Source organism: Gopherus flavomarginatus, chromosome 22, assembly GCF_025201925.1.
Source record: "Gopherus flavomarginatus isolate rGopFla2 chromosome 22, rGopFla2.mat.asm, whole genome shotgun sequence".
Classification (NCBI taxonomy): Eukaryota; Metazoa; Chordata; order Testudines; family Testudinidae; genus Gopherus; species Gopherus flavomarginatus.
The window spans coordinates 2,305,022-2,325,175 of NC_066638.1; the positions used below are offsets into that span (position 1 = coordinate 2,305,022).

General features: G+C 47.7%; 1 protein-coding gene across 5 annotated transcripts in view; it reads left to right on the forward strand.

Annotated features, from left to right (window-relative positions):
* GRIK3 (glutamate ionotropic receptor kainate type subunit 3) overlaps window positions 1-20,154 on the forward strand; it is a 224,901-nt gene that overhangs the window by 146,747 nt on the left and 58,000 nt on the right. For all 5 annotated transcript variants that reach the window (XR_007770854.1, XM_050932089.1, XM_050932091.1 and 2 more), the window contains one exon: window positions 5,184-5,297. Coding sequence is in view for 4 of the 5 variants with exons in the window: in XM_050932089.1 (XP_050788046.1) it covers window positions 5,184-5,297 (114 nt within the window). In the remaining variant the exon portion in view is untranslated. The remainder of the gene's footprint in view (window positions 1-5,183; window positions 5,298-20,154) is intronic.

The window sequence follows — 20,154 nt, forward strand, 5'->3', positions numbered from 1 at the left end:
AATGATGGGAGGGGAAAAAGCTCAACCCAAGTGCTGCCTAAACGCTGCAGTTTGTTTATGAAGTGTTTTCCCCGGAGGCAACAGCAGCTCTTTAAAGCCCCCCTCTCGATGTGATCTCCTGCTATGAAAATTGCCTAAGGCTGGAAATATCCCCAGTTTATTACAGCCCTGATTGGCCCTCTTGCAGCCTGAGTTTCGAAGGAGATGATAATCTATGGGGGGTTTTTGTTGTTTTTTGATATCCAAGAGAGGTTACAAAAAAAATGAGGACAGGTTAGTTTCCTGGCCTGATTGGAAATGTCCCATTTGGATGTGAAGTGTTTGCAGCAGCAATCTTGCTGCTGAGGATGCAAGGTAGCTGCACAAACACAACCATGTAGAATCTTTTTAATTAGCACAGATCCCTGCTGGATACAGGGATATAATGCCACTGAAGTGCAGGACTGATTCTCAGGTGCTCATGGGGATTTTATTCCTGTTTCATGGACCACTTAAAAAAACAAAGAATACTCAAATCATTAAAACTCCTAAAACATCATTTTCAAGGGGAGAGCAGTTCATTCAGAGGACAGAACAGAGCAGCAAGTTGCCTGAATAGAACAAAGACCTGCACCGTGGACAACGCATACCAAGAGTCACCTATTCACATGTGCTGTGCTCGAAGCAGGCTGCAGATAGTGCCATTACAGTCTCCGTGAGCTAGCTAGCCATGGTTAGAGAGCCTTCAACCTTAGGGACGGGAGAAACCCTGGGGGCTGATTCTTGGCTGCTTTCCCCATAAGTGATTGCTGACACCTTGCAAAGCGGGTTGCTAGGATTGGTGTCACTGGTAACATCAGCCCAACCAGCTCTCTGAGCCAGTGGACTGCTTACCAGTAATGATTCCAGCAGAGTAATAGGCAAAAATGACAAATGTTTTGGATATCATATGAATCTGAACTTTAAAGTATTGCCAAAATATCTATCAGTCAACGTAGTTACTCCTCAGCTGTATGATAGAATTGCTGGTCCTGGTGGTATTTATTACTACTGTGTATCACATAATGCTCACAGGATATTGCCAAACCCTGAAGCATATTCCTCAAGGATGTTCAGCTTTTATGTTTAATCTTCATCTAGAGACGAGATTTTGTAGTTCTCTGCTTTTTTTTTTAAAGCCTTTTATCTACTCTAGAAGGTTTTAAAGTATCGATGTCAAATCTCTGTGGACACTAAGATTCTGTTAATAGCTAATCTGAACTAATGAAATGCCAAATGGCGTGAATCCCAATATGTACTTTGCGTTATGTATAATAGCTTATATTTGTTGAGCTTTAGGATTGTGCTTCTGATCCTGCTACCTCCTGGATGTTCTGAGGATTAAAGCAGTATTACCCAAACATAATTACACGTTGTTTGACTATCTGACTTGCACAGTTCTCTTAATGGAATATTTGCATTTTTTCTTTATTTTAATTTTTAAGTTAATTAATGTAGACTTGAATTCCATGCATTTTATTTTCTTAAGGAAAACTTAGCAAGGGATTCTTAGCTGAGAAGGTAGCACTGCCAAAGGCTCTTTATATTATTGCTTCTCTTCCCTATAACAATAATAATCTTCTGACGTTTTAACTGCTGGGTGATTGGAAGGAAGGATGGAGCAACGCCTGGCTTTTGTAAAATATTTAGAGATTCTCAGAAAGTTCACGGAAACTCTTTTAAAATTTATACCGTTCAAAAACCCTTTCTATGAGTGCAGTAAAACCAAGTTCTTGCCAGAGGTTGCTGGAGAGATTGAATTATTTAAAAAAAAAATAGAAAAGAAAAGAAAAACAATCAAGGAAACAAAAAACATAAATAAATAAATAATCAGGAGCTCCTAGCCCTGCCATGGGATTGGTCTGTGGACTCTCTGTTTTCAAGTTTCCATCGCTCATGTGGCCTCGTAGATGAATCGACGTGGATATTCTGTGGTTCCTATTTCTGTGTCTCTGTCTCTGTCTATTTGGGGGCATAACAAGCCTCAGAGGGGCAGCATTAGACAACCAGCCACGAGGTTAGAATACGCCAGGAGATTTTACACCCGCATTCTTGCGGTCTGAGAGAGAGTGCGGAGTAGCGGTTGCAGCAGGATGATGAGGGGCCAGATCATCTTTAGATGTAAATGTGCGCAGCACAATGGCGTCACTGGAGCAGTCGTTTATGCCAGGTAGGCCCAGGAGTCAAACTCTTCCGGGGGCACGCTGCGTGGCTATCACCAGGCTTTTCCCCTCCCAGAGCGTCAGCTTGCCCAGTGGTAAAATGCTGTCTCACCGGACAGTTGTTAGCGTTGGTCAAGTGATGTGAGATCCCAGCATGAAAGACTCTACAAAAGATCAGTCGGATCTAATACCGGGAGGCAGTGTGGTAGAGTGGATAGGGCACTGGATCAGGATCCAGGAAATTTGGAGTCTAGTCCCAGCTGTGCTGTTAAGCTCCTCTGTGATGATGGGTAATTCTCGGCCTTGGCTTCCCCTCCCACCTGTGTCTGGGAAGGGGCTGTCTTGCACTTTGTTTCCAGAATGCCTAGTGCTACAGGGCTGCTACACACCACCCTAAGAGAAATAATAACACGGTAAACCTGTTGTTACCTAGCTATATCCATGAAGGTGGAGGAAAGTGCGTTCAGATGTTAAACACGGCGCTTTACTGAAAGAGTTTCCTTTCCAAGAAGTCTCTTTGCCTTATGTTTTCGCATTTGCAGTCGTGCTGTTAAAAGGTTTTTAATGACTGTAAAATATAGATAGTGGCAGGACAGAAAGGGGAGCTGAATTGTAACATCCCATGCCGCATCTATTCCTGAAGCTGGAGGGCAGGTGGGCCATGTTGTTTGCATTCATTTAAAAGGGACTTGGACCAAATACCAGTGATGATGCTGGACCAGTTCCACAGCTGGTGTAAATCGTCCTAGCACCCCTGGTTCTAAAGAGACTGACATTTTACCTCAGCTAAAGACCTGGCCTGCTATCTCTTGGCAGAAGAGAACTGATTAAAATGAACACTTGGCCCTATTTGTGACACTTTATAAAGGAACATAGGAATTCCCTGATTGGATCGGACACATGGTCCATGTACTCCAGGATCCTATCTCTGACAGTGACCAGCGCCAGCTGCTTCAGAGGAAGGTGCAAGAACTCCCTGATGGGCAGTTGTAGGGTAATCGTCCCTTGTTAGAAGTGGGTAGCCAGGAGTTCCTGGCAGGTTGCTTTGTGTCTAGCTCATATTCATTCCCAATGTTACTAGTTTTCAAGGTGGTGCAAAATGGAGCTAAATTAAATGCAGATGGGCTTGGTGTCCACCCTGTGGCACCATTGTTATGTCCTTTGTCTGTACCTCCAGGGACTTCGATGCAGTTGCCCTGAGAGGAGCTAGTGGAATGTGGAATCTGCCCACACACAAGGTATTACAGGAGTTCATATTTCTGAACTCTCTCTCTAATACCAGTGCCTCTCAGCACTTCTCTCTGCAAGGATGCTGTGATCTCCTGGTGAAGTCAAACACTCTCACCCAGGACAAAATTATTAGAATGGAGAAATCTTAATTTAATTACTTGAGTAAATTCCTTCTCTCACACTCATGTGTGCTAGATCCAGGGACATTATTCTGTCCATTGGCGAAAATGAATGCTCCATCCATGGGGGAATTGAACAATAGCAATCCTGCAATGCAAACCAGACAGGAGAATTCATAAGGTTACTCTTTCCCTATTAGTGTGTATGGTCGAGCCTGATGTTACCAGACACATTTTTCACACAAGAACAGATAGGAAAAACATAGGAGACGCTATGAATTGTGATGCAAGTCACATATATTCCATGTACTTCCAAGTCTACTCAGGGGTGCTGGACACCCCCAGCACCCCTATTTCCTGCACCTATGAATCCAGTGCTGCAGAGAAGGTGCCGGATGGAAAGCCTAGGAGAATGCTGCCCACAAAATAGGTACAGCCAGGGCAGTGGCACTGCAAACTTCAATCACATTTGGCTGTGGTTTTTAATTTTTTTAAGAAACACAAGTTTTCATGGAAATTCTTTATTTCTTTTGAAACTTGCTGGCTTTTCAATGAAAACACTTTTAGACTTTTGAAAATGGAAACCAACCAATGTTTTTATCATAGAATCTCAGGATTGGAAGGGACCTCAGGAGGTATCTAGTCCGACCCCCTGCTCAAAGCAGGACCAATCCCCAGACAGATTTTTGCCCCAGATCCCTAAGTGGCCTCCTCAAGGACTGAGCTCACAACCCTGGGTTTAGCAGGCCAATGCTCAAACCACTGAGCTATCCCTCCCCCTTTTTTTTGTTAAAACCCAAAAAATTCCAGCAACCACCCCCAAAATGTTTTCTTATTTTTTAAAGTTTCATCAGAAATGCCATTTTCCAGCCAGCTGTGTTCTCAACTTTTTCCATACCAGAATTCTCCTCCCACCTAGCTGCAATGCCCTCCCATTTTACAATATGGGAAGGATCAAGTGATCGAGACTGCGGCCCGTGTCCTCTGGTCTATATGACCCACAAAACTCCTTCCAACACAAATGACTCTAAATACTGTCTAAACACATCCCTTGTGTGCAGCCAAAGCCTGTATTTTGTTTGAATACATCCCATGGCCTCTTTTTGGTTCCGACAGGAGATGGGCCCAAGCTGCAAAATTATGATCTAAATTTTTAACATTTCACAAGTTTGGAAGTGTTAGAATCTGGGGTTTCTGGTGCCAGCCCTGCTGTTCACCAAAGCTTAAGACATTTGCATTGGGGAATCTTTGATTCAGGAACAGCTCTAATCACTGTGAAGTTCGGTCAAAATTCACTGAGCTCCTGTGCTGCATGGCACTATTGTCCACTGTTGAATGAATTCCCGAATTCTAGACATCATGGGCCTCCATATTTGTCCACAGGGATCAGTGGCCCCATGAGAGGGCAGCAAAAAGGAAAGGCATTAGATATTTGCAATGTCTGCTCTGCATGGGTGACTGCTGCAGTGGTCGGCAACTGCAGGATTAGTGTCACTTTCTCTTCTGTTTAGTCAACCAACACAGTATAGTCAGCTTTGCTTGCCTGTGCAGCAGAAGACAGAAATAGCTACCCTTCAGCCAGGCTAGTGGGTTCCTGGAAGAGACCGAACAACACATCAAGTGTCTAGTAAATTGTTTCTTTGCTTCATTTCAGGTTGGAGTGTGGAACCCTTCTGATGGTTTGAACATCACGGAGATTTCCAAGGGGCGAGGGCCCAACATTACAGACTCACTAACCAACAGATCTCTTATTGTCACCACTGTCCTGGTAGGAGGCTGCTGGCTTGTATTTCTCATCCGTATATAAATGGCTGGAAATGTGCGACTTCTCTGGTGCTTTACAATGCTGCAGTAGCTTTAGCGGTCCCTTTGCTTTTGGCCTGATGTTTTGGGGCTCTCTCCTAGCTCCCTGTGCTATTGGCGAGGTCAGAAACCTGCTCTGGTCACCAATAAGACACCAACAGTTGCCACACAGCAGTACCTGAGACACTTCAGCTCTTCACTTTACTTAAGATAACAAGAGATAAGACACTGAGATTTCAGTGCCCTGGGTACTGTCATGTACACATGGTTGGCAAATATTGCCTCATTCATGGTGACCAATTAACCTGTACTAGTTAGCAGCATTTTACCTCCTGCCCCCTGAAAAGGTGTGATGGCCCCCAGGTACCTGCTAGCACATGGCTGATCTGGGTGAGGTTATAAAAGGGAAGGGGAAGCTAGTGCAGAGGAGGCTACCGTGGAGAAAACGTGTGTTCTCTCTCCTCCCATCAGGCTGGAGCTGGATAGACCACGGGTGCTTTTTAGCCAGTATTTTGAGCTGGTTTGTCTGGGTTTTGGAAATCAAGCCTTGAGGAAAGGATGTGGAATGACCTGTAGCTGGGGTGTTTATTTTCCCATGCCCTGGCTGGTGAGTCTGTCTGAACAGTGGCTTACAGGCTCTTCCCTGCACAGAAGTGAGCTTGGACTAGAGAGAGGGGGAGACCTGTATCCATATCGCTATCTGCTCCACAGAATCTCATAGCCACACACTGACAGTGTCTCCTGGTTTATCAGCTGGGCAGGGCAGGCTTTAGCAGCCCTGAATCCCACAGTTCCAAATGTTTCATTAGCAGTAATTGACGCAGAAAGTGGACAGAGTCTGAGGGAGATCTGTACTGAGCGTGCGTAGAGTCAGGTGCTACATCCCAAGAGGCCTGTGATTGTCCTGTTGCCACGTGACCCAACTTGCATTTCTCAGCCCCAGGTGCCATGCCAAACTGGCTCCGTCCCGTCCCTCTGTTTCCGCTCATAAACATGGGGCTGGGTGAGGCGATGGGGTGGGAGTGCTGCACGTGTCTTGAGTTAATCGACCAGAGCTCTGCTAGCTGTGTCTTATCTTATGGAGACAGAAGAACAATCTGCACAAAGGACTTGGCTTTGGGGGTCTCTGTGCTTCTCTGACCACCAGCTGGGGACAAGGGGATGGGGAAGTGGAGAGGCCACCTGCCATCCTGCAACTTTAACCTGACAGCAGGGGGCCACTGGAGGAAAGAGGCTGGGGAGAGAGGAGGTGAGCTAAAGGCCATGTTTGAGAAGGAGCTGGAAAAGGTGCCATTGGTGCCTAAGGGTGCACAGAGGGAACCATCTCCTCTTTGCCCCAGGCCCCCGAAGAGAGAACTGAATGGCTTTGCTGTCCCATTTCACTCTTTGGGGAGATCTTTCCCTCAGGCAGCATCTCAAACGAGCTACCCACAATCCCGCTCTGCACCGTGGCAGCTGGCATGAAGGCTCAGAGGGTGAGTGCATTCCCAGAAGCCCTGGCCCTTCCCAGGAATGTGCTGAGGGGATCATTTAACGCGTCTGGTAACAGATGTATTCCTCCCTGCAAGCTGGGCCTGCTGCTCTGGGCACCTTAGCCACCTGAACAGAAGCCAAGGCTAGTTGACGTGCTGAGCAATGACTCTGAGGCATCAGAGCCCACTATAAAGGGTGAATATCCTGCAATATTTTCACTGGTGTTAGAATTCACAGTTTGGGTGGGGGGGGATCCTTTTTTGCATTAGTGGTTAAAATGAAAGATATTGAGTCAATCTGTTTGGTATAAAATGGCACCATTCACATCAGTGCAGCAGCACTGATTTAGACCAAGAGAAAATCTGGCCCACTGAATACTTTCCCAGACAATCAAGTACGCAGAAGACCTGGTGGAGATACCTACTTTCATTGCCTGGTAGGCAGGCCAGGGTTTATGGCACCATTGTCACTCCAAAAAAAAACAAACAGGAGTATTTGTGGCACCTTAGAGACTGACAAATTTATTTGAGCATAAGCTTTTGTGGGCTACAGCCCACTTCATCGGATGCATGCAGTTGAAAATACAGTAGAAAGATCTATATATACCCGGGGAACACGAAACAATGGGTGTTACCATACACAATCTAAGGAGAGTGATCAGTTAAGTTGAGCTGTTGTCAGCAGGAGAGAAAAATAACTGTTTGTAGTGGTAATGAAAATGGCTCATTTCCAGCAATTGACAAAAAGATGTAAGGAACTGGGGCCGGGGGGGAAGCACGGGGAACTTCAGCACTTCCTTGCTGTTGTGACTGAACAGAGCACTTATGGGAGCTAGTTGGTACTTTCTAGAAATGATGTACACGGTGCTGAGTGAATGGCTATGCTAACTGCGCCCAGAGGCATTTCGATACCTGTGTATCTAGGCAATGGAACTGAAAGGAAGAGGATTATGAGGAGAGGGAATTTGGTGCCCAGAGAAAGTGTGAGCGTGCTGGCTGGGCTGAGACAGGGCACAAGCAGGTGCTGCACAAACTCCCACGTACAGTTCTGCCAGTGCACATGTAAGGTGCTAAACTGCAGCATCTCCTGCTGTTCCCACACTCCCGAGAAACAGCTGTTCCTTGTCCACATGTGCCAAACAACGAAGTGATTCTGTGTGTTGCTGGGTAGACGCCACTACACTTCCAGTAGCCACGAGGCTGCTTCTTGTTCCTGCTGCACATTTCTTAACCTCCACGTCAACTCTTGTGCTGAATCTCGGGTATGTTCTCTGTCCTGGTGCGTGCTGAAGGCCCAGCGAGGGGCTGCCTGCACTGGGCACAAGAAAGGTTCTTAACCAGCATACTGCCCAGGCTGTGCAGGTGCCTGGCTGACTAGCAGGAGAGGCAGTGGAGAGGGGTGGGTGTCTGCTTCAGATGTAACCTATTCTCGTTACAGCAGAAAAAATAAGAGCAAACACATGCCTCAGTATCCTCCCTTCTGGGGCCTTGGTGGCTTGAGGGATTAAGAAGGGGCTAGAGGGGCTCTTCCTCTCTCTGTCACTGATCCAAGGAGGGGCATATTCTGTCCCACATTGCCATTAGCATCAGGTGGCTGCTCAGTGGCCCTCTAGGAAGTGACTTGTCAGTCTCAGCAGATTTTCTATTTGACAGATGCCCCCATAACTCCAAGGGCACAAAAGCCCCAAATTAGCAGCCCTGCTGACAATCTTAGCAGAGAGACCAGTGGCTTCATGGGCCTTAGAGCCTGAACCCCCCTCTTGCTTCTAGATGAGGCCCTTCAAGGTCAGAGTTGATGCTCCATGCCTGGAGGTGGGGTGGGTACCACCAGGGTCCTTCTCCTGCCACTGCCTGCGTTGTACCTGCTCTGCAGGTTCTTCATGCTCCAGCACTGCCAGTCTGTCAGTTCTCACTATCCCAGAATTCATTTATACACACGGGTTATAACTGCAGCGCTTGTGTTTCTTTCCCCTCATAACTATGTACGTGACAACCTAGCCAGAAGTAATTGAGTTATCCAGCAAACCATGGATACTTAACCGATCTCTTCTCTGTCTCCAACTGTCACACTGTATTTAGTTCTCACCTTCACTATTGGATTTGATAGCAGGCATCAGATCAGAATGAATTTTTATTTAACATCTAATGAATTATGACTAGTAACCTTGGTTTGTATTTGGTGTGTTACACGATGCTGGTCGTGCTGTGCCAATCGGCAGCAACAGGAAATAACGCAGTACCTAGAACAAATAAACTGTAACAAAACTTGGGCAGGTTGCGTAGATCAGGTTTGAAATTCTGTTTATGCCAATAATTTTTCCAGCCAATTTCCTTGCAGTGCCTTCAAGGAGCTTCTTCTGTCAAAGAATCACGGATGTTAGAGATGGGAAAGAATTGCTTGGTCATGTAGGGTTTAGAGAGTATCGTCTTTTATGACGTATTGTCTAGGGTTCCTAAAAGAATGTGTGGAAGTGAACTAGGTATTCATAAAAGAGAAGCACTAGTGTTTGTCCCAGTGGCATGTTACAAGCAGTGTGAAAGGTATCCTCAGCCCAACAATTTGTGCATGCACCTCGAGCCCCACCTGAAGAACCCCTTCTCATTCCAGTTCCACAGCTCTGCCAATGCACCTCACTCCCAGCCTGCAGCTCCTCCTATTCCAGTCCCTGAAACATCATTCTGAGCCAGGCACAACAGATATTTTGGGATTCTTCATGTTTGACTTTCGCTCTGCTTGGGGGATAGTCCTCTCCTTCCAAGAGCGATAAAAGCTAAGGAAGGTAGCAATTAAAAAGCATTTGTTCCATCGTTATCTTGCAAATGATGCACTTGTGCTGAGACACTGCTATCCAGTAACAACCCTGTATAATCACATCTCCCAACAGAGGCTGGACAAGGTAGCTATGTAACCTGTTCCAAGCAGCAGAAAGGATGGGAGATACTGGACTTGACAGAGCAATGATCTGGTTTGGCATGTTAAGAGGCTGGATAATAGAATTAGATGGACCACCTGGGTAATGAGGCCTGACTTCCTAAAATGAAACCACCACCCAGCATCAAAATAACCCAACCTGACACACAGCGGCTCCATCTTCTCTGTGCTAGTTGTCACAAAACATTTTCCCCAGCTGAGTTGCTCTGCTCAAATGCCCGGGTCTGAATGAGCTGCAGGAGCCTCTAGTTATCTTATTTTAGCCCATACCCAGGGCTGGCTCTAGCCATTTCGCCGACCCAAGCATGGCGGCACGTCGTGGGGGGCGCTCTGCCGCTCGCCGGTCCCGCGGCTCCGGTGGACCTCCCACAGACGTGGCTGCGGATGCTCCACCGGAGCCGCCTGCCACCCTCCCAGCGACCGGTAGAGCGCCCCCTGCGACATGCTGCCCCAAGCACTCGCTTGGCGTGCTGGGGCCTGGAGCCGGCCCTGCCCATACCATGCTGCTTTCATGCCTGGCTTTGCAAGGAAGACTGCAGGGCAAAAATAGATGGTCATTTTCTCCTTTTATCTTCCCCCACCCTGTTTGGGAGTTTCATCCTGTACTGATCCTGGGAAGTGTGAGCACACGCGCACATTCTCTCTCTCTCTCTCTTTCTCAGTAGCGCACAGATAAAGCTCCCTGGTGCAGTTTGCATTAGTATCAGGAGCAATAACAATGGATCCCACTGGCTACAGTTGTTCAAAAGAATGGTCCCATCAGAAGCTACTGCAGAGTCCTTAGGGCAGTAGTAGGCAACCTGCGCCCGTCAGGGGAATCCGCTGTCAGGCCGCGAGACAATGTTTACATTGACCGACCGCGGGCAGGGCCACCTGCAGCTCCCATTGGCCAGGGACAGTGAACCATGGCCACTGGGAGCTGCGGGCAGCCCTGCCAATGTAAACAATGGCTGGCAGCCTGCCAGCAGATTACCCTGATGTGCTGCAGGTTGCCCACCACTGCCTTAGGGGAAATGCTGGAACAAGAGGCATTTTGGCAGTCTCCGCTCACTCAGCGTCTGGACATCTCTCATAGACTCATAGACTCATAGGTCAGAAGGGACCAATCTGATCATCTAGTCTGACCTCCTGCACAAGGCAGGCCACAGAACCCCACCCATCCAATTTTATACAACCCCTGTCCCAGGACCGAGTTATTGAAATCCTCAAAAATGGTTTGAAGACCTCAAGCTGCAGAGACACTACCAGCAAGCGACCCGTGCCCCACGCTGCAGGGGAAGGCGAAAAACCTCCAGGGCACCTGCCAATCCGCCCTGGAGGAAAATTCCTTCCCGACCCCAAATATGGCGATCAGCTAAACCCTGAGCATGTGGGCAAGAGTCACCAGCCAGCACCCAAGAAGGAGTTCTCCGCAGCAACTCAGTACCCATCGCATGCAACATCTCCCCGCAGACCATTGAGCAGACCTGTCTGGTGGTAATTCAAGATCAATTGCCCAAATTAACGATCCTATCATAACATCCCCTCCATATACTTATCAAGCTTTGTCTTAAAGCCAGGAAAGTCTTTTGCCCCTACTACTTCCCTCGGAAGGCTATTCCAGAACTTCACTCCCCTAATGGTCAGAAACCTTCGTCTAATTTCAAGTCTAAACTTCCTAATATCCAGTTTATACCCATTCGTCCTCGTGGCTACATTAGTACTAAACTTAAATAATTCCTCTCCCTCCCTAACGTTAACCCCCTTGATATATTTATATAGGGCGAGCATATCCCCCCTCAGCCTTCTTTTGGCCAGGCTAAACAAGCCAAGCTCTTTGAGTCTCCTTTCATAAGGCAGTTTTTCCATTCCTCGGATCATCCTCGTAGCCCGTCTCTGAACCTGTTCCAGTTTGAATTCATCCTTCTTGAACATGGGACACCAGAACTGCACACAGTATTCCAGATGGGGTCTCACCAACGCCGTATACAACGGTACTAACACCTCCTTATCCTTGCAGGAAATACCCCGCCTGATGCATCCCAAAATCGCATTTGCTTTTTTAACAGCCGTATCGCATTGGCGACTCATAGTCATCCTGCTATCAACCAGTACCCCAAGGTCCTTCTCTTCCTCCGTCGCTTCCAACTGATGCGCCCCCAACGTATATCCAAAATTCTTATTATTAATTCCTAAATGCATGACCTTGCACTTTTCACTATTGTATTTCATCCTATTTCTATTACTCCAGTTTACAAGGTGGTTCAGATCTTCTTGAATAGTATCCCTGTCCTTCTCCGTGTTAGCAATACCCCCCAGCTTCGTGTCATCCGCGAACTTTATTAGCACATTCCCGCTCTTTGTGCCAAGGTCAGTAATAAAAAGGTTAAATAAGATCGGTCCCAAAACCGATCCTTGAGGGACTCCACTGGTGACCTCCTTCCAGTCTGACAGTTCACCTTTCAATACGACCCTCTGGAGTCTCCCCTTTAACCAGTTCCTTATCCACCTTACAACTTTCATATTCACTCCCAGCTTTTCCAATTTAACTAACAGCTCCCCGTGCGGAACCGTGTCGAACGCCTTACTGAAATCTAGGTAAATTATATCTACCGCATTTCCTTTATCTAAGTAATCCGTCACCTTCTCAAAGAAGGAGATCAGATTGGTTTGGCACGATCTACCTTTAGTAAATCCGTGTTGCAATTCGTCCCAATTACCATTGACCTCTATGTCCTTAACTACTTTCTCTCTTAAAATTTTTTCCAAGACCTTACATACTACAGACGTCAAGCTAACAGGCCTATAATTACCCGGATCACTCTTATTCCCTTTCTTAAAAATAGGAACTACATTAGCAATCCTCCAGTCATACGGCACAACCCCCGAGTTTATCGATCGCTTAAAAATTCTCGCTAACGGGCTCGCAATTTCACGCGCCAGTTCCTTTAATATCCTCGGGTGGAGATTGTCCGGGCCCTCCGACTTCGACCCATCGAGCTGTTCAAGTACGGCCTCTACCTCAGTTGCAGTAATATCCACTTCCATATCCACATTCCCGTTTATCATCCCTCCATCATCGCAAGGTTCCTCACTAGTCTTATTAAAAACCGAGGCAAAGTACTTGTTTAGATGTTGGGCCATGCCTAGGTTATCCTTAACCTCCATTCCATCCTCAGTGTATAGCGGCCCCACTTCTTCTTTCTTTGTTTTCTTCTTATTTATGTGGCTGTAGAACCTTTTACTATTGGTTTTGATTCCCTTTGCAAGTTCCAGTTCAATGCGGCTTTTAGCCTTCCTCACTTTATCCCTACATGTTCTGACCTCAGCAAGGTAGCTTTCTTTACTGATCCTGCCTTCCTTCCACTCCCTGTAAGCTTTCTGCTTTTGTCTAATCCCCTCTCTGAGTTGCTTGCTCATCCAGTTTGGCCTGCAACTCCTGCCCATGGTTCTTTTCCCCTTTCTCGGGATGCAGGCTTCCGACAGTCTCCGCAGCTGTGACTTAAAGTAATTCCAGGCCTCCTCCACATTTAAATCCACTAATTCCTCCGTCCAATCCACTTCCCTAACTAATTTCCTTAACTCTTTAAAATTAGCCCTCGAGAAGTCAAAAATCCTAATCGCAGATCTACATTTGTTTATCCTTCCATCTAGTTTGAACTGAATCAGCTCATGATCACTCGAACCAAGGCTGTCCCCTACCACCATTTCTTCTACGAGGTCCTCGCTGCTCACCAACACCAAGTCTAAAATGGCATCCCCTCTCGTAGGTGCTTCAACTACTTGATGAAGAAATCCATCCGCTATCACATCCAGAAAAATCTGACCCCTATTATTCGTGCAAGTACTCGTCCTCCAGTCTATATCCGGGAAGTTGAAGTCCCCCATAATCACACATTTCCCCTTTGTGTTTACTTCATTAAAGACATTAAAGAGGTCTCTATCCATATCCCAATCCGATCCCGGCGGTCTGTAGCACACCCCAAGCACTATCTCAGGGGAAGCTCTAGTTGCTTTTTTACCCAGCGTGATTTTTGCCCAGATGGACTCCGTCTTATCCATTCCATCGCATCTTATTTCGCTACATTTAATTTCATCATTGATGTACAAGGCTACTCCCCCACCTTTGCCTTTCTTCCTGTCTTTTCTGAACAGCACATAGCCTTCAATACCCGTGCTCCAGTCATGAGTACTATTCCACCAGGTTTCGGTAATCCCTATAATATCCGGCTTCACTTCCTGCACGAGTAACTCCAGTTCCTCCATCTTGTTACCTAGGCTCCTCGCATTAGTGTACAAACCTTTTAATTTTCGGCGTTTGGCGTCAGTGACATTCTTTCCCCCGTCGTGCACAAACTGTCTGCCACCAGCATCACCCGTTACTCTGGTTTCTACTCCACTATTCCTCCTTGGATCAAATCTTGGGGCCGCAAGGGTATCCCCGCTCACTTTGTTTACTTCCCTCTCCAGGTTATGTTCTGGCGTGGAGATCTCCCGAACATTTCCCAACCATCTCCCCCAACTTTCTAGTTTAAAGCCCTCTTGATGAGGTCAGCGAGCCTCCATCCTAGAATCCTATTTCCCTCCTTGCTGAGATGAAGTCCATCCTGAGCAAACAGTCGTCTATCCATAAATGCGTCCCAGTGACCGTACATCCCAAAGCCCTCCTTATAACACCACTCCCTGAGCCATCTGTTGATCGCCATAATCTTGTCCCTCCTTTGTCGCCCCGCTCTAGGAACCGGCAGAATCCCACTGAAGATCACCTGAGCCTCGATGTCTTTAAGCCTCTTCCCCAGTCTGAAATAGTCCTCCTTGATACAGTCCAGTGAGTAACTAGCTGTATCGTTCGTTCCCACATGAAGGATAATCAACGGATTTTTTCCCGCTCCTGCTAAGATCGTATTCAGGCTCAAGTCCACATCCTGTATCTTAGCCCCCGGCAGACAGCACACTCTTCTGTTCTCCCGATCCGGTCTAGTTACAGGCCTGTCTACTCTTCTCAGTAGAGAGTCTCCAATCACGTAGACTTGCCTTTTCCTGGTGACAATGCGATTCTCCGGTCTATCCCCCACAGCAGCTGGCCGTGATTCCTCCTGATTTGTATTCGACCTCACAATCCTCCTAGGGCTCGTACTTGATGTTGCCTCCACTGACTGCTCCCCTCCATCTGCAGGACTAGCTGCTTGCCTCTTCTTCCTTGCCGTTACTCCTTCAGCAGCCCGCTGTGTTCCATCTTCATTTCCCAACTCAGCAAACCTATTCCTGAGTTCTATTTGTCCATCGCTGGCCCGTCTTATCCTCTGTCTGGTTCTCCTAGTGACATGCTTCCACCGTCCACTTTCCTCACCCAGCAGTCCCTCCTCAGAGTCCTTAGGTCCCGCTTTTGTCTGCTCGCCTGAGCTTGTCCCCTGTGCCTCATCATGTCTGTGTTCCATCATCTGCTCAAATCCCCTTCTAAACTCAGCCAGAGTTTCCACTTGCATCTCCAGTCCCCTTACCTTTTCCTCCAGCAGCTCTATCAGACGACACTTCATGCAGATGAAACTCCTTTCAGGTGCTCCCTCTAGGACCATGTACATGCCGCAGCTGCCGCACCCAGTCATCCTCAGTGTGTCTGCACCTGCTGCCTCTGCCTCCATCGTAGCGCTGCAACTCTGTGCCTGGCAATCCACAGCTCACACCGCACCGCAGGCCACCGACCAGCGCAGGGCTGCCTCTTCCCTGGTCTGCCTTCCCGGTTCCTCTGCCTTGGTCTCCCCTGCAACCTCCCCCTGGAAACTCCCACTGAAACTCCCCTGTTAGCCGCTCTGTTCGCCGCCTCCTGTGCCGCTGCCTGAGTGCCTGGCTCCTTATATAGGACCCCTAATCAGGTAATCTCTGCTCAGGCTCCTGGCCTAGGGTCAGTTTTTGCTGTGTAGCAGGGTGGCTTTGGCCTTGTGGGCTGGAGGCCTCAGGCAGAAAAGCCCCATTACTGCCAGAATGGCTCCAGCCCGCCCATGCCACGAGACTTGATGGGGCCTGATGAAGCACAGCTCATTCCCCTAAAAAGGGCAGCAGGAAGCTGCAGTGAGTGAAAAACGCTCCTGCAGGGATGAATCTGACACAAGGGGAACTGAGAAGTCAGAGCCAGGATGCTGAACTCCAGCCTGGGCAAGCCTGGGAGAGATTTGACCTGGACCCAGCTCAGGGAAGAGGGATGGGGAAGGGAGACACTGAACTGGTATGTTGAACTCAGACCTGAATAAATTGGACCCTAGAAGGGGTGTGTCTGAAATGCTGTGAATTGTGTGGTTCTTCAGGGGTCCTGAAGAGCGGGGAGGTAGAGGCAGGGTGCTGCAGGGCTACCTCTAGCCATTGGGTGGGCAGGGGGCATCTCTTTTGTTTTATATTTATCCTTTTGAATTTTTTTTTTTTTTTGCTTGTTCTGAAAGTTTTGGTCTGAGGAGCTTGAATCAGGCCCAGCAGAAAGACTGCAAGGTTACATAGGCTGGAGCCGGTCCCTGTAAGTGGGAGATGGAGCTGGGTGAATAACACAAAATAAATGCCATGCACAGTGATAGGAACCCTAGGTGGAGGCCAGGGGTCAGCGGTGGGGGAATTATCTGAGGTTATTTCAACTTTCAAGAGACTGAGCAGAGCCTCATTTCCGCCCTGCCCTTGTCCATCTGTATCTAATTGAAACCTGGCATGGTGCCACAAGGGGAAATTATTGGATGGGGGTAGCTGTTAATACTGAAACGGTGCACCAACCCAGGTGTATGGGGCTGAGGGCTGGAGCAGCAGGGCCAGGACTGAGGAATGCTGGAGGAGGGAATACATCAGCTCAGAAGTGAGACATATTGGTAAAGCTCAGCCGGGATCTGGATCTGGAATATCTCAAACCTTTGTACTGGTGACCCCTTTCACCCAGCAAGCCTCTGAGCAACCCCCCTTATAAATTAAACACACTTCTTTATATATTTAACATCAGTATAAATGCTGGATGCAAAGTGGGCTTGGGATTGAGGCTGACAGCTCACCTCCCCAATGTAATAACCTTGTGACCCCTGTGGGGTCCCGACCCCCAGTTTGAGAACCCCTGCTGTAGTGGGAGTGGTGCAAGGCAGGAGTGAGGTGCATCTGCAGAGCTAGGGAGCCTGTTTCTAGCTAGAACTTTAATCTCTCTGCTCTAGCAGTTCTACTGCCAGGAAGGTCCCTAAGCTTTATGCTCACATTCCAATTTGAAATCACCACCCTCTCACTGCTCAGCTCTGTGTGCTGGAATGGGCGTGTGCAGGCCTAATGCAAAGCCACCTGCAGCCTTGTGACCCCCGGCGTGAGGGACACGATGGGATTGGCAGACTGAGGTGTGCAATAAATGCATTGTCATAAATCGGCTCCTAAGAAGTAAAATACAACCCTAAAATTTATTGACATTTGCTGCTGTCCTTTGTGTCTCTTCCATAGGTGCAACTGACAGTAGAAAAGCCAGAGGAGGGATCTTTAAAAGGAAAAGCAGGAAAGGTGGTTCACTCCTCTCCTCCCCATACCCCCCCACTGCCTTTTGCTCATATTGCAGTGACTTGTTGGAAGAGAAATATTACCCCAGCAGCCAGCGCCACTCTCCCTGAGCAATACAAGAACTGTGAAGTTATGAAATTGAGGGCACCTTCACTGAGAAATCGATTAGCAAGCTGAGGGAGCTTGTGAATTGGATGTCTGGCCATTTTCAGTAATAAATTGTGAAATAGTCTGTGAATAAGTGGTTCATAGAGATCAGAATTACCCCCTAGGAAACGTCTGAGACCAGGAGATACATTACGGAGCGAGTGGCATCCTAATGTTGAGCGCTTTGCCTGTTAAATATGTATGTTATCCCTATAGTGCTTCCTGAAATTAATAGCATTTTATGGTTGCTTTGGAGCGGGTGTATTTATACCAAGATCCGTAGACTCAGCTGGTTCACAAACAAAACACTAATTCTTGGGGAGAGGGCTGGAGAGAGAGGGAGTTTAATGGGCTTGCATGCACCGCCCTAACTCCATAGGCATGACGTTGTCAGCCTTGGTTTCTCATCCAGCAGACCCAGACCCAGGTGCTCTCTCTCATCCACTCCCCACCAACAACCAGAGCAGGACGAACTGCCTTCTGTGCAGCCATACGCGAATGGCCTAGGTTTGACCACTGTGGGTGCTGGATGAGCGTGGATCCCTCAAGGCAGGAGGCACAGGCAGGGATGTTGCTGGAATTCCAGCAAAGCCTCCATGCACTAGGGCGAGGTCTGGGGCACCTCCAAGCTAGGACTGTAACATTGTGCGAAACGTTATCCAATGGTTCAGTCTAATAGACAGTCTTTTCCTCAGGTCAGTCTCCTGTCTTGCCCTTGTTTCCTAGCGCTCACCTGCTGGATAGCGTACCTTGAGCTTCTCAGCACTCCCCTTATGTATCTTCTCTCTCCGATCATTCCCACATCTTCCTGGTTCCTTTCTATTGCCATGACTGACAGCCCAAATGTGTTGCTTTGTGAAAGGCTATGTTTTTCACTGCATACTTTATTGTCTTCACTGGCATATGATGACCTCATTCATCACAAGAGATAAGAAGAAAGATGGAACCTTCCTGTGTAGAAGCCTGTTATAGGGCTGCTAATATTAAGTTTCAAGGCCTCATTGTGCTGGGAATTGTACCCACATATAATGAAAAGAGGGTCCTGGCCCAAAAACTGACTGTCTAAGAGTGGGATGAGAAACACTAGTTGGAGCAAAGAAAGAAAAAGAAGAAGATAACAATGAGACAATTTGATTATCGTAATAAACAGTGGTTCTGTATTTGACAAGCAACCTGGGATCTACTGGTGTGCCATATATCTTGGGCATTAATCAGTGCTTCAGTGTGGAATGCAATAATAATAATCAATTAAAAAACATAGTTTGCTTTCTGCATCTGGACATGATTTTCTCAGAAAAGTAATGGCCCATTCTGGATTCCGACAGCAGCCGGGTTATCAGCCTGATATCTCTGAACCTTTTAAGGCATCCAAACTGGACATCTTTAAACTAAAAAGAGTGGCTATTTTTGAGCATTAGGGGAAGTGAAATCATTTGGACTCAGAGGAGAGCAGCCCTCTGAGTGTTTCAGAAAGTTCACTGTGGAACATTCCTTTTAGATGTGCTATAACTTACAACCCTTCCTGGCGCTGCCTGCAGTCGGCTAGCTAATAAGGCAGCACTTTGCTGCAGCTTGTTAAATTTTCAGAGGCTTTTCCGAATACAAAAGTAATGAGAACAGTTCAGAAGAGGGAGAGAAGGTCCCAAGATCACATGGTGGGGTACTTAGGCCAGCTTGCTATGCCCTTCCTGAAGTAATGTGCTGTAGCTTGTTAGAAACCACCAGCTCCATGCAATATGCCCACGGCGCATGGGCATCTACCCCACACTAACTACAGGTGCCCAGGGTTGGAACCACGGGTTTGTTGCTTGAGCGGCCAGGGTGATGCCTGGTTATTGAAAAGTCCTGGGCCCTGATCCTGGGCTGCATCTGAGCTGACCTCAGTGCAACATGGGAGTGGGAAAAGATGCCAAAAGCCACCAGTACCGCTACTGGCTAGCATAAGTTAGAGCCACCCTGGAGCTGCTGTAAATTATTCCTGCTCTTCTGACTCCAGTGCCAGAGCTCCCCCTACCTTTTGGGCATGCCCTCTGCACCGGCAGCCAAAGAGGGAGTGGGGGCATATTGGGCACTAGGCCAGTGAACAGGGCAATTCCTCCGCCACTCAGTTCGGCTGCCTTATGGCCAGAATCAAGCTGTGGGTCAGCACTGGAGGGGATGTTCCTGGGATTCTGTGGGCATGGTCAGAGCCAGGTGTTTGTGGAAAACCTGCCCTTTGGAACCGCTGGCAGGAAACCTGCTTAGGGTTCAGGTTAGGCTCTTAGGCACCTCCTCCTCTCAGTACAGACCTGTGCTCTCAGGGAGTAGGTGCTGGTGTGGTACAAAGGAAAAGGTCTAAGACACGTGCTGGTCTCCTTTTGACCTGCCTCTGGCCAGCACTAGAATCCCTGCCCCATTCTTTGTTTTGTCTTGTTTTGTCACCTATCCTGGGGGCATAAAGAAATAAAGCCACCTTATACCGGCCACTAGCCACGCATGGTGTCCTGGCAAGACACCCAACTCAAATGCTCTTAAGAACCCCGATGGTGCTGAGTCCACAACAGTCCCCAGGGATCGGTTCATTTGTGTTTCTAGTGCCTGCTATTTGGGGCTGAATTTTTTTCCCCTATGTATTTTTATTTTTCAGCACCTTTGTTTTCATTTGCAGAGCATGAAATGGTTGTTTTTTTTCTCTCTCTCTCTCTCTCTCTGAAATCCCGCTGAATGGAAAACAGTTGGCTGCTCAGAAGAGAAAAAATTAAATTTAGTGGGGTAAACAAGGTTGCTAATTAGCTGATGCACCATGCAAA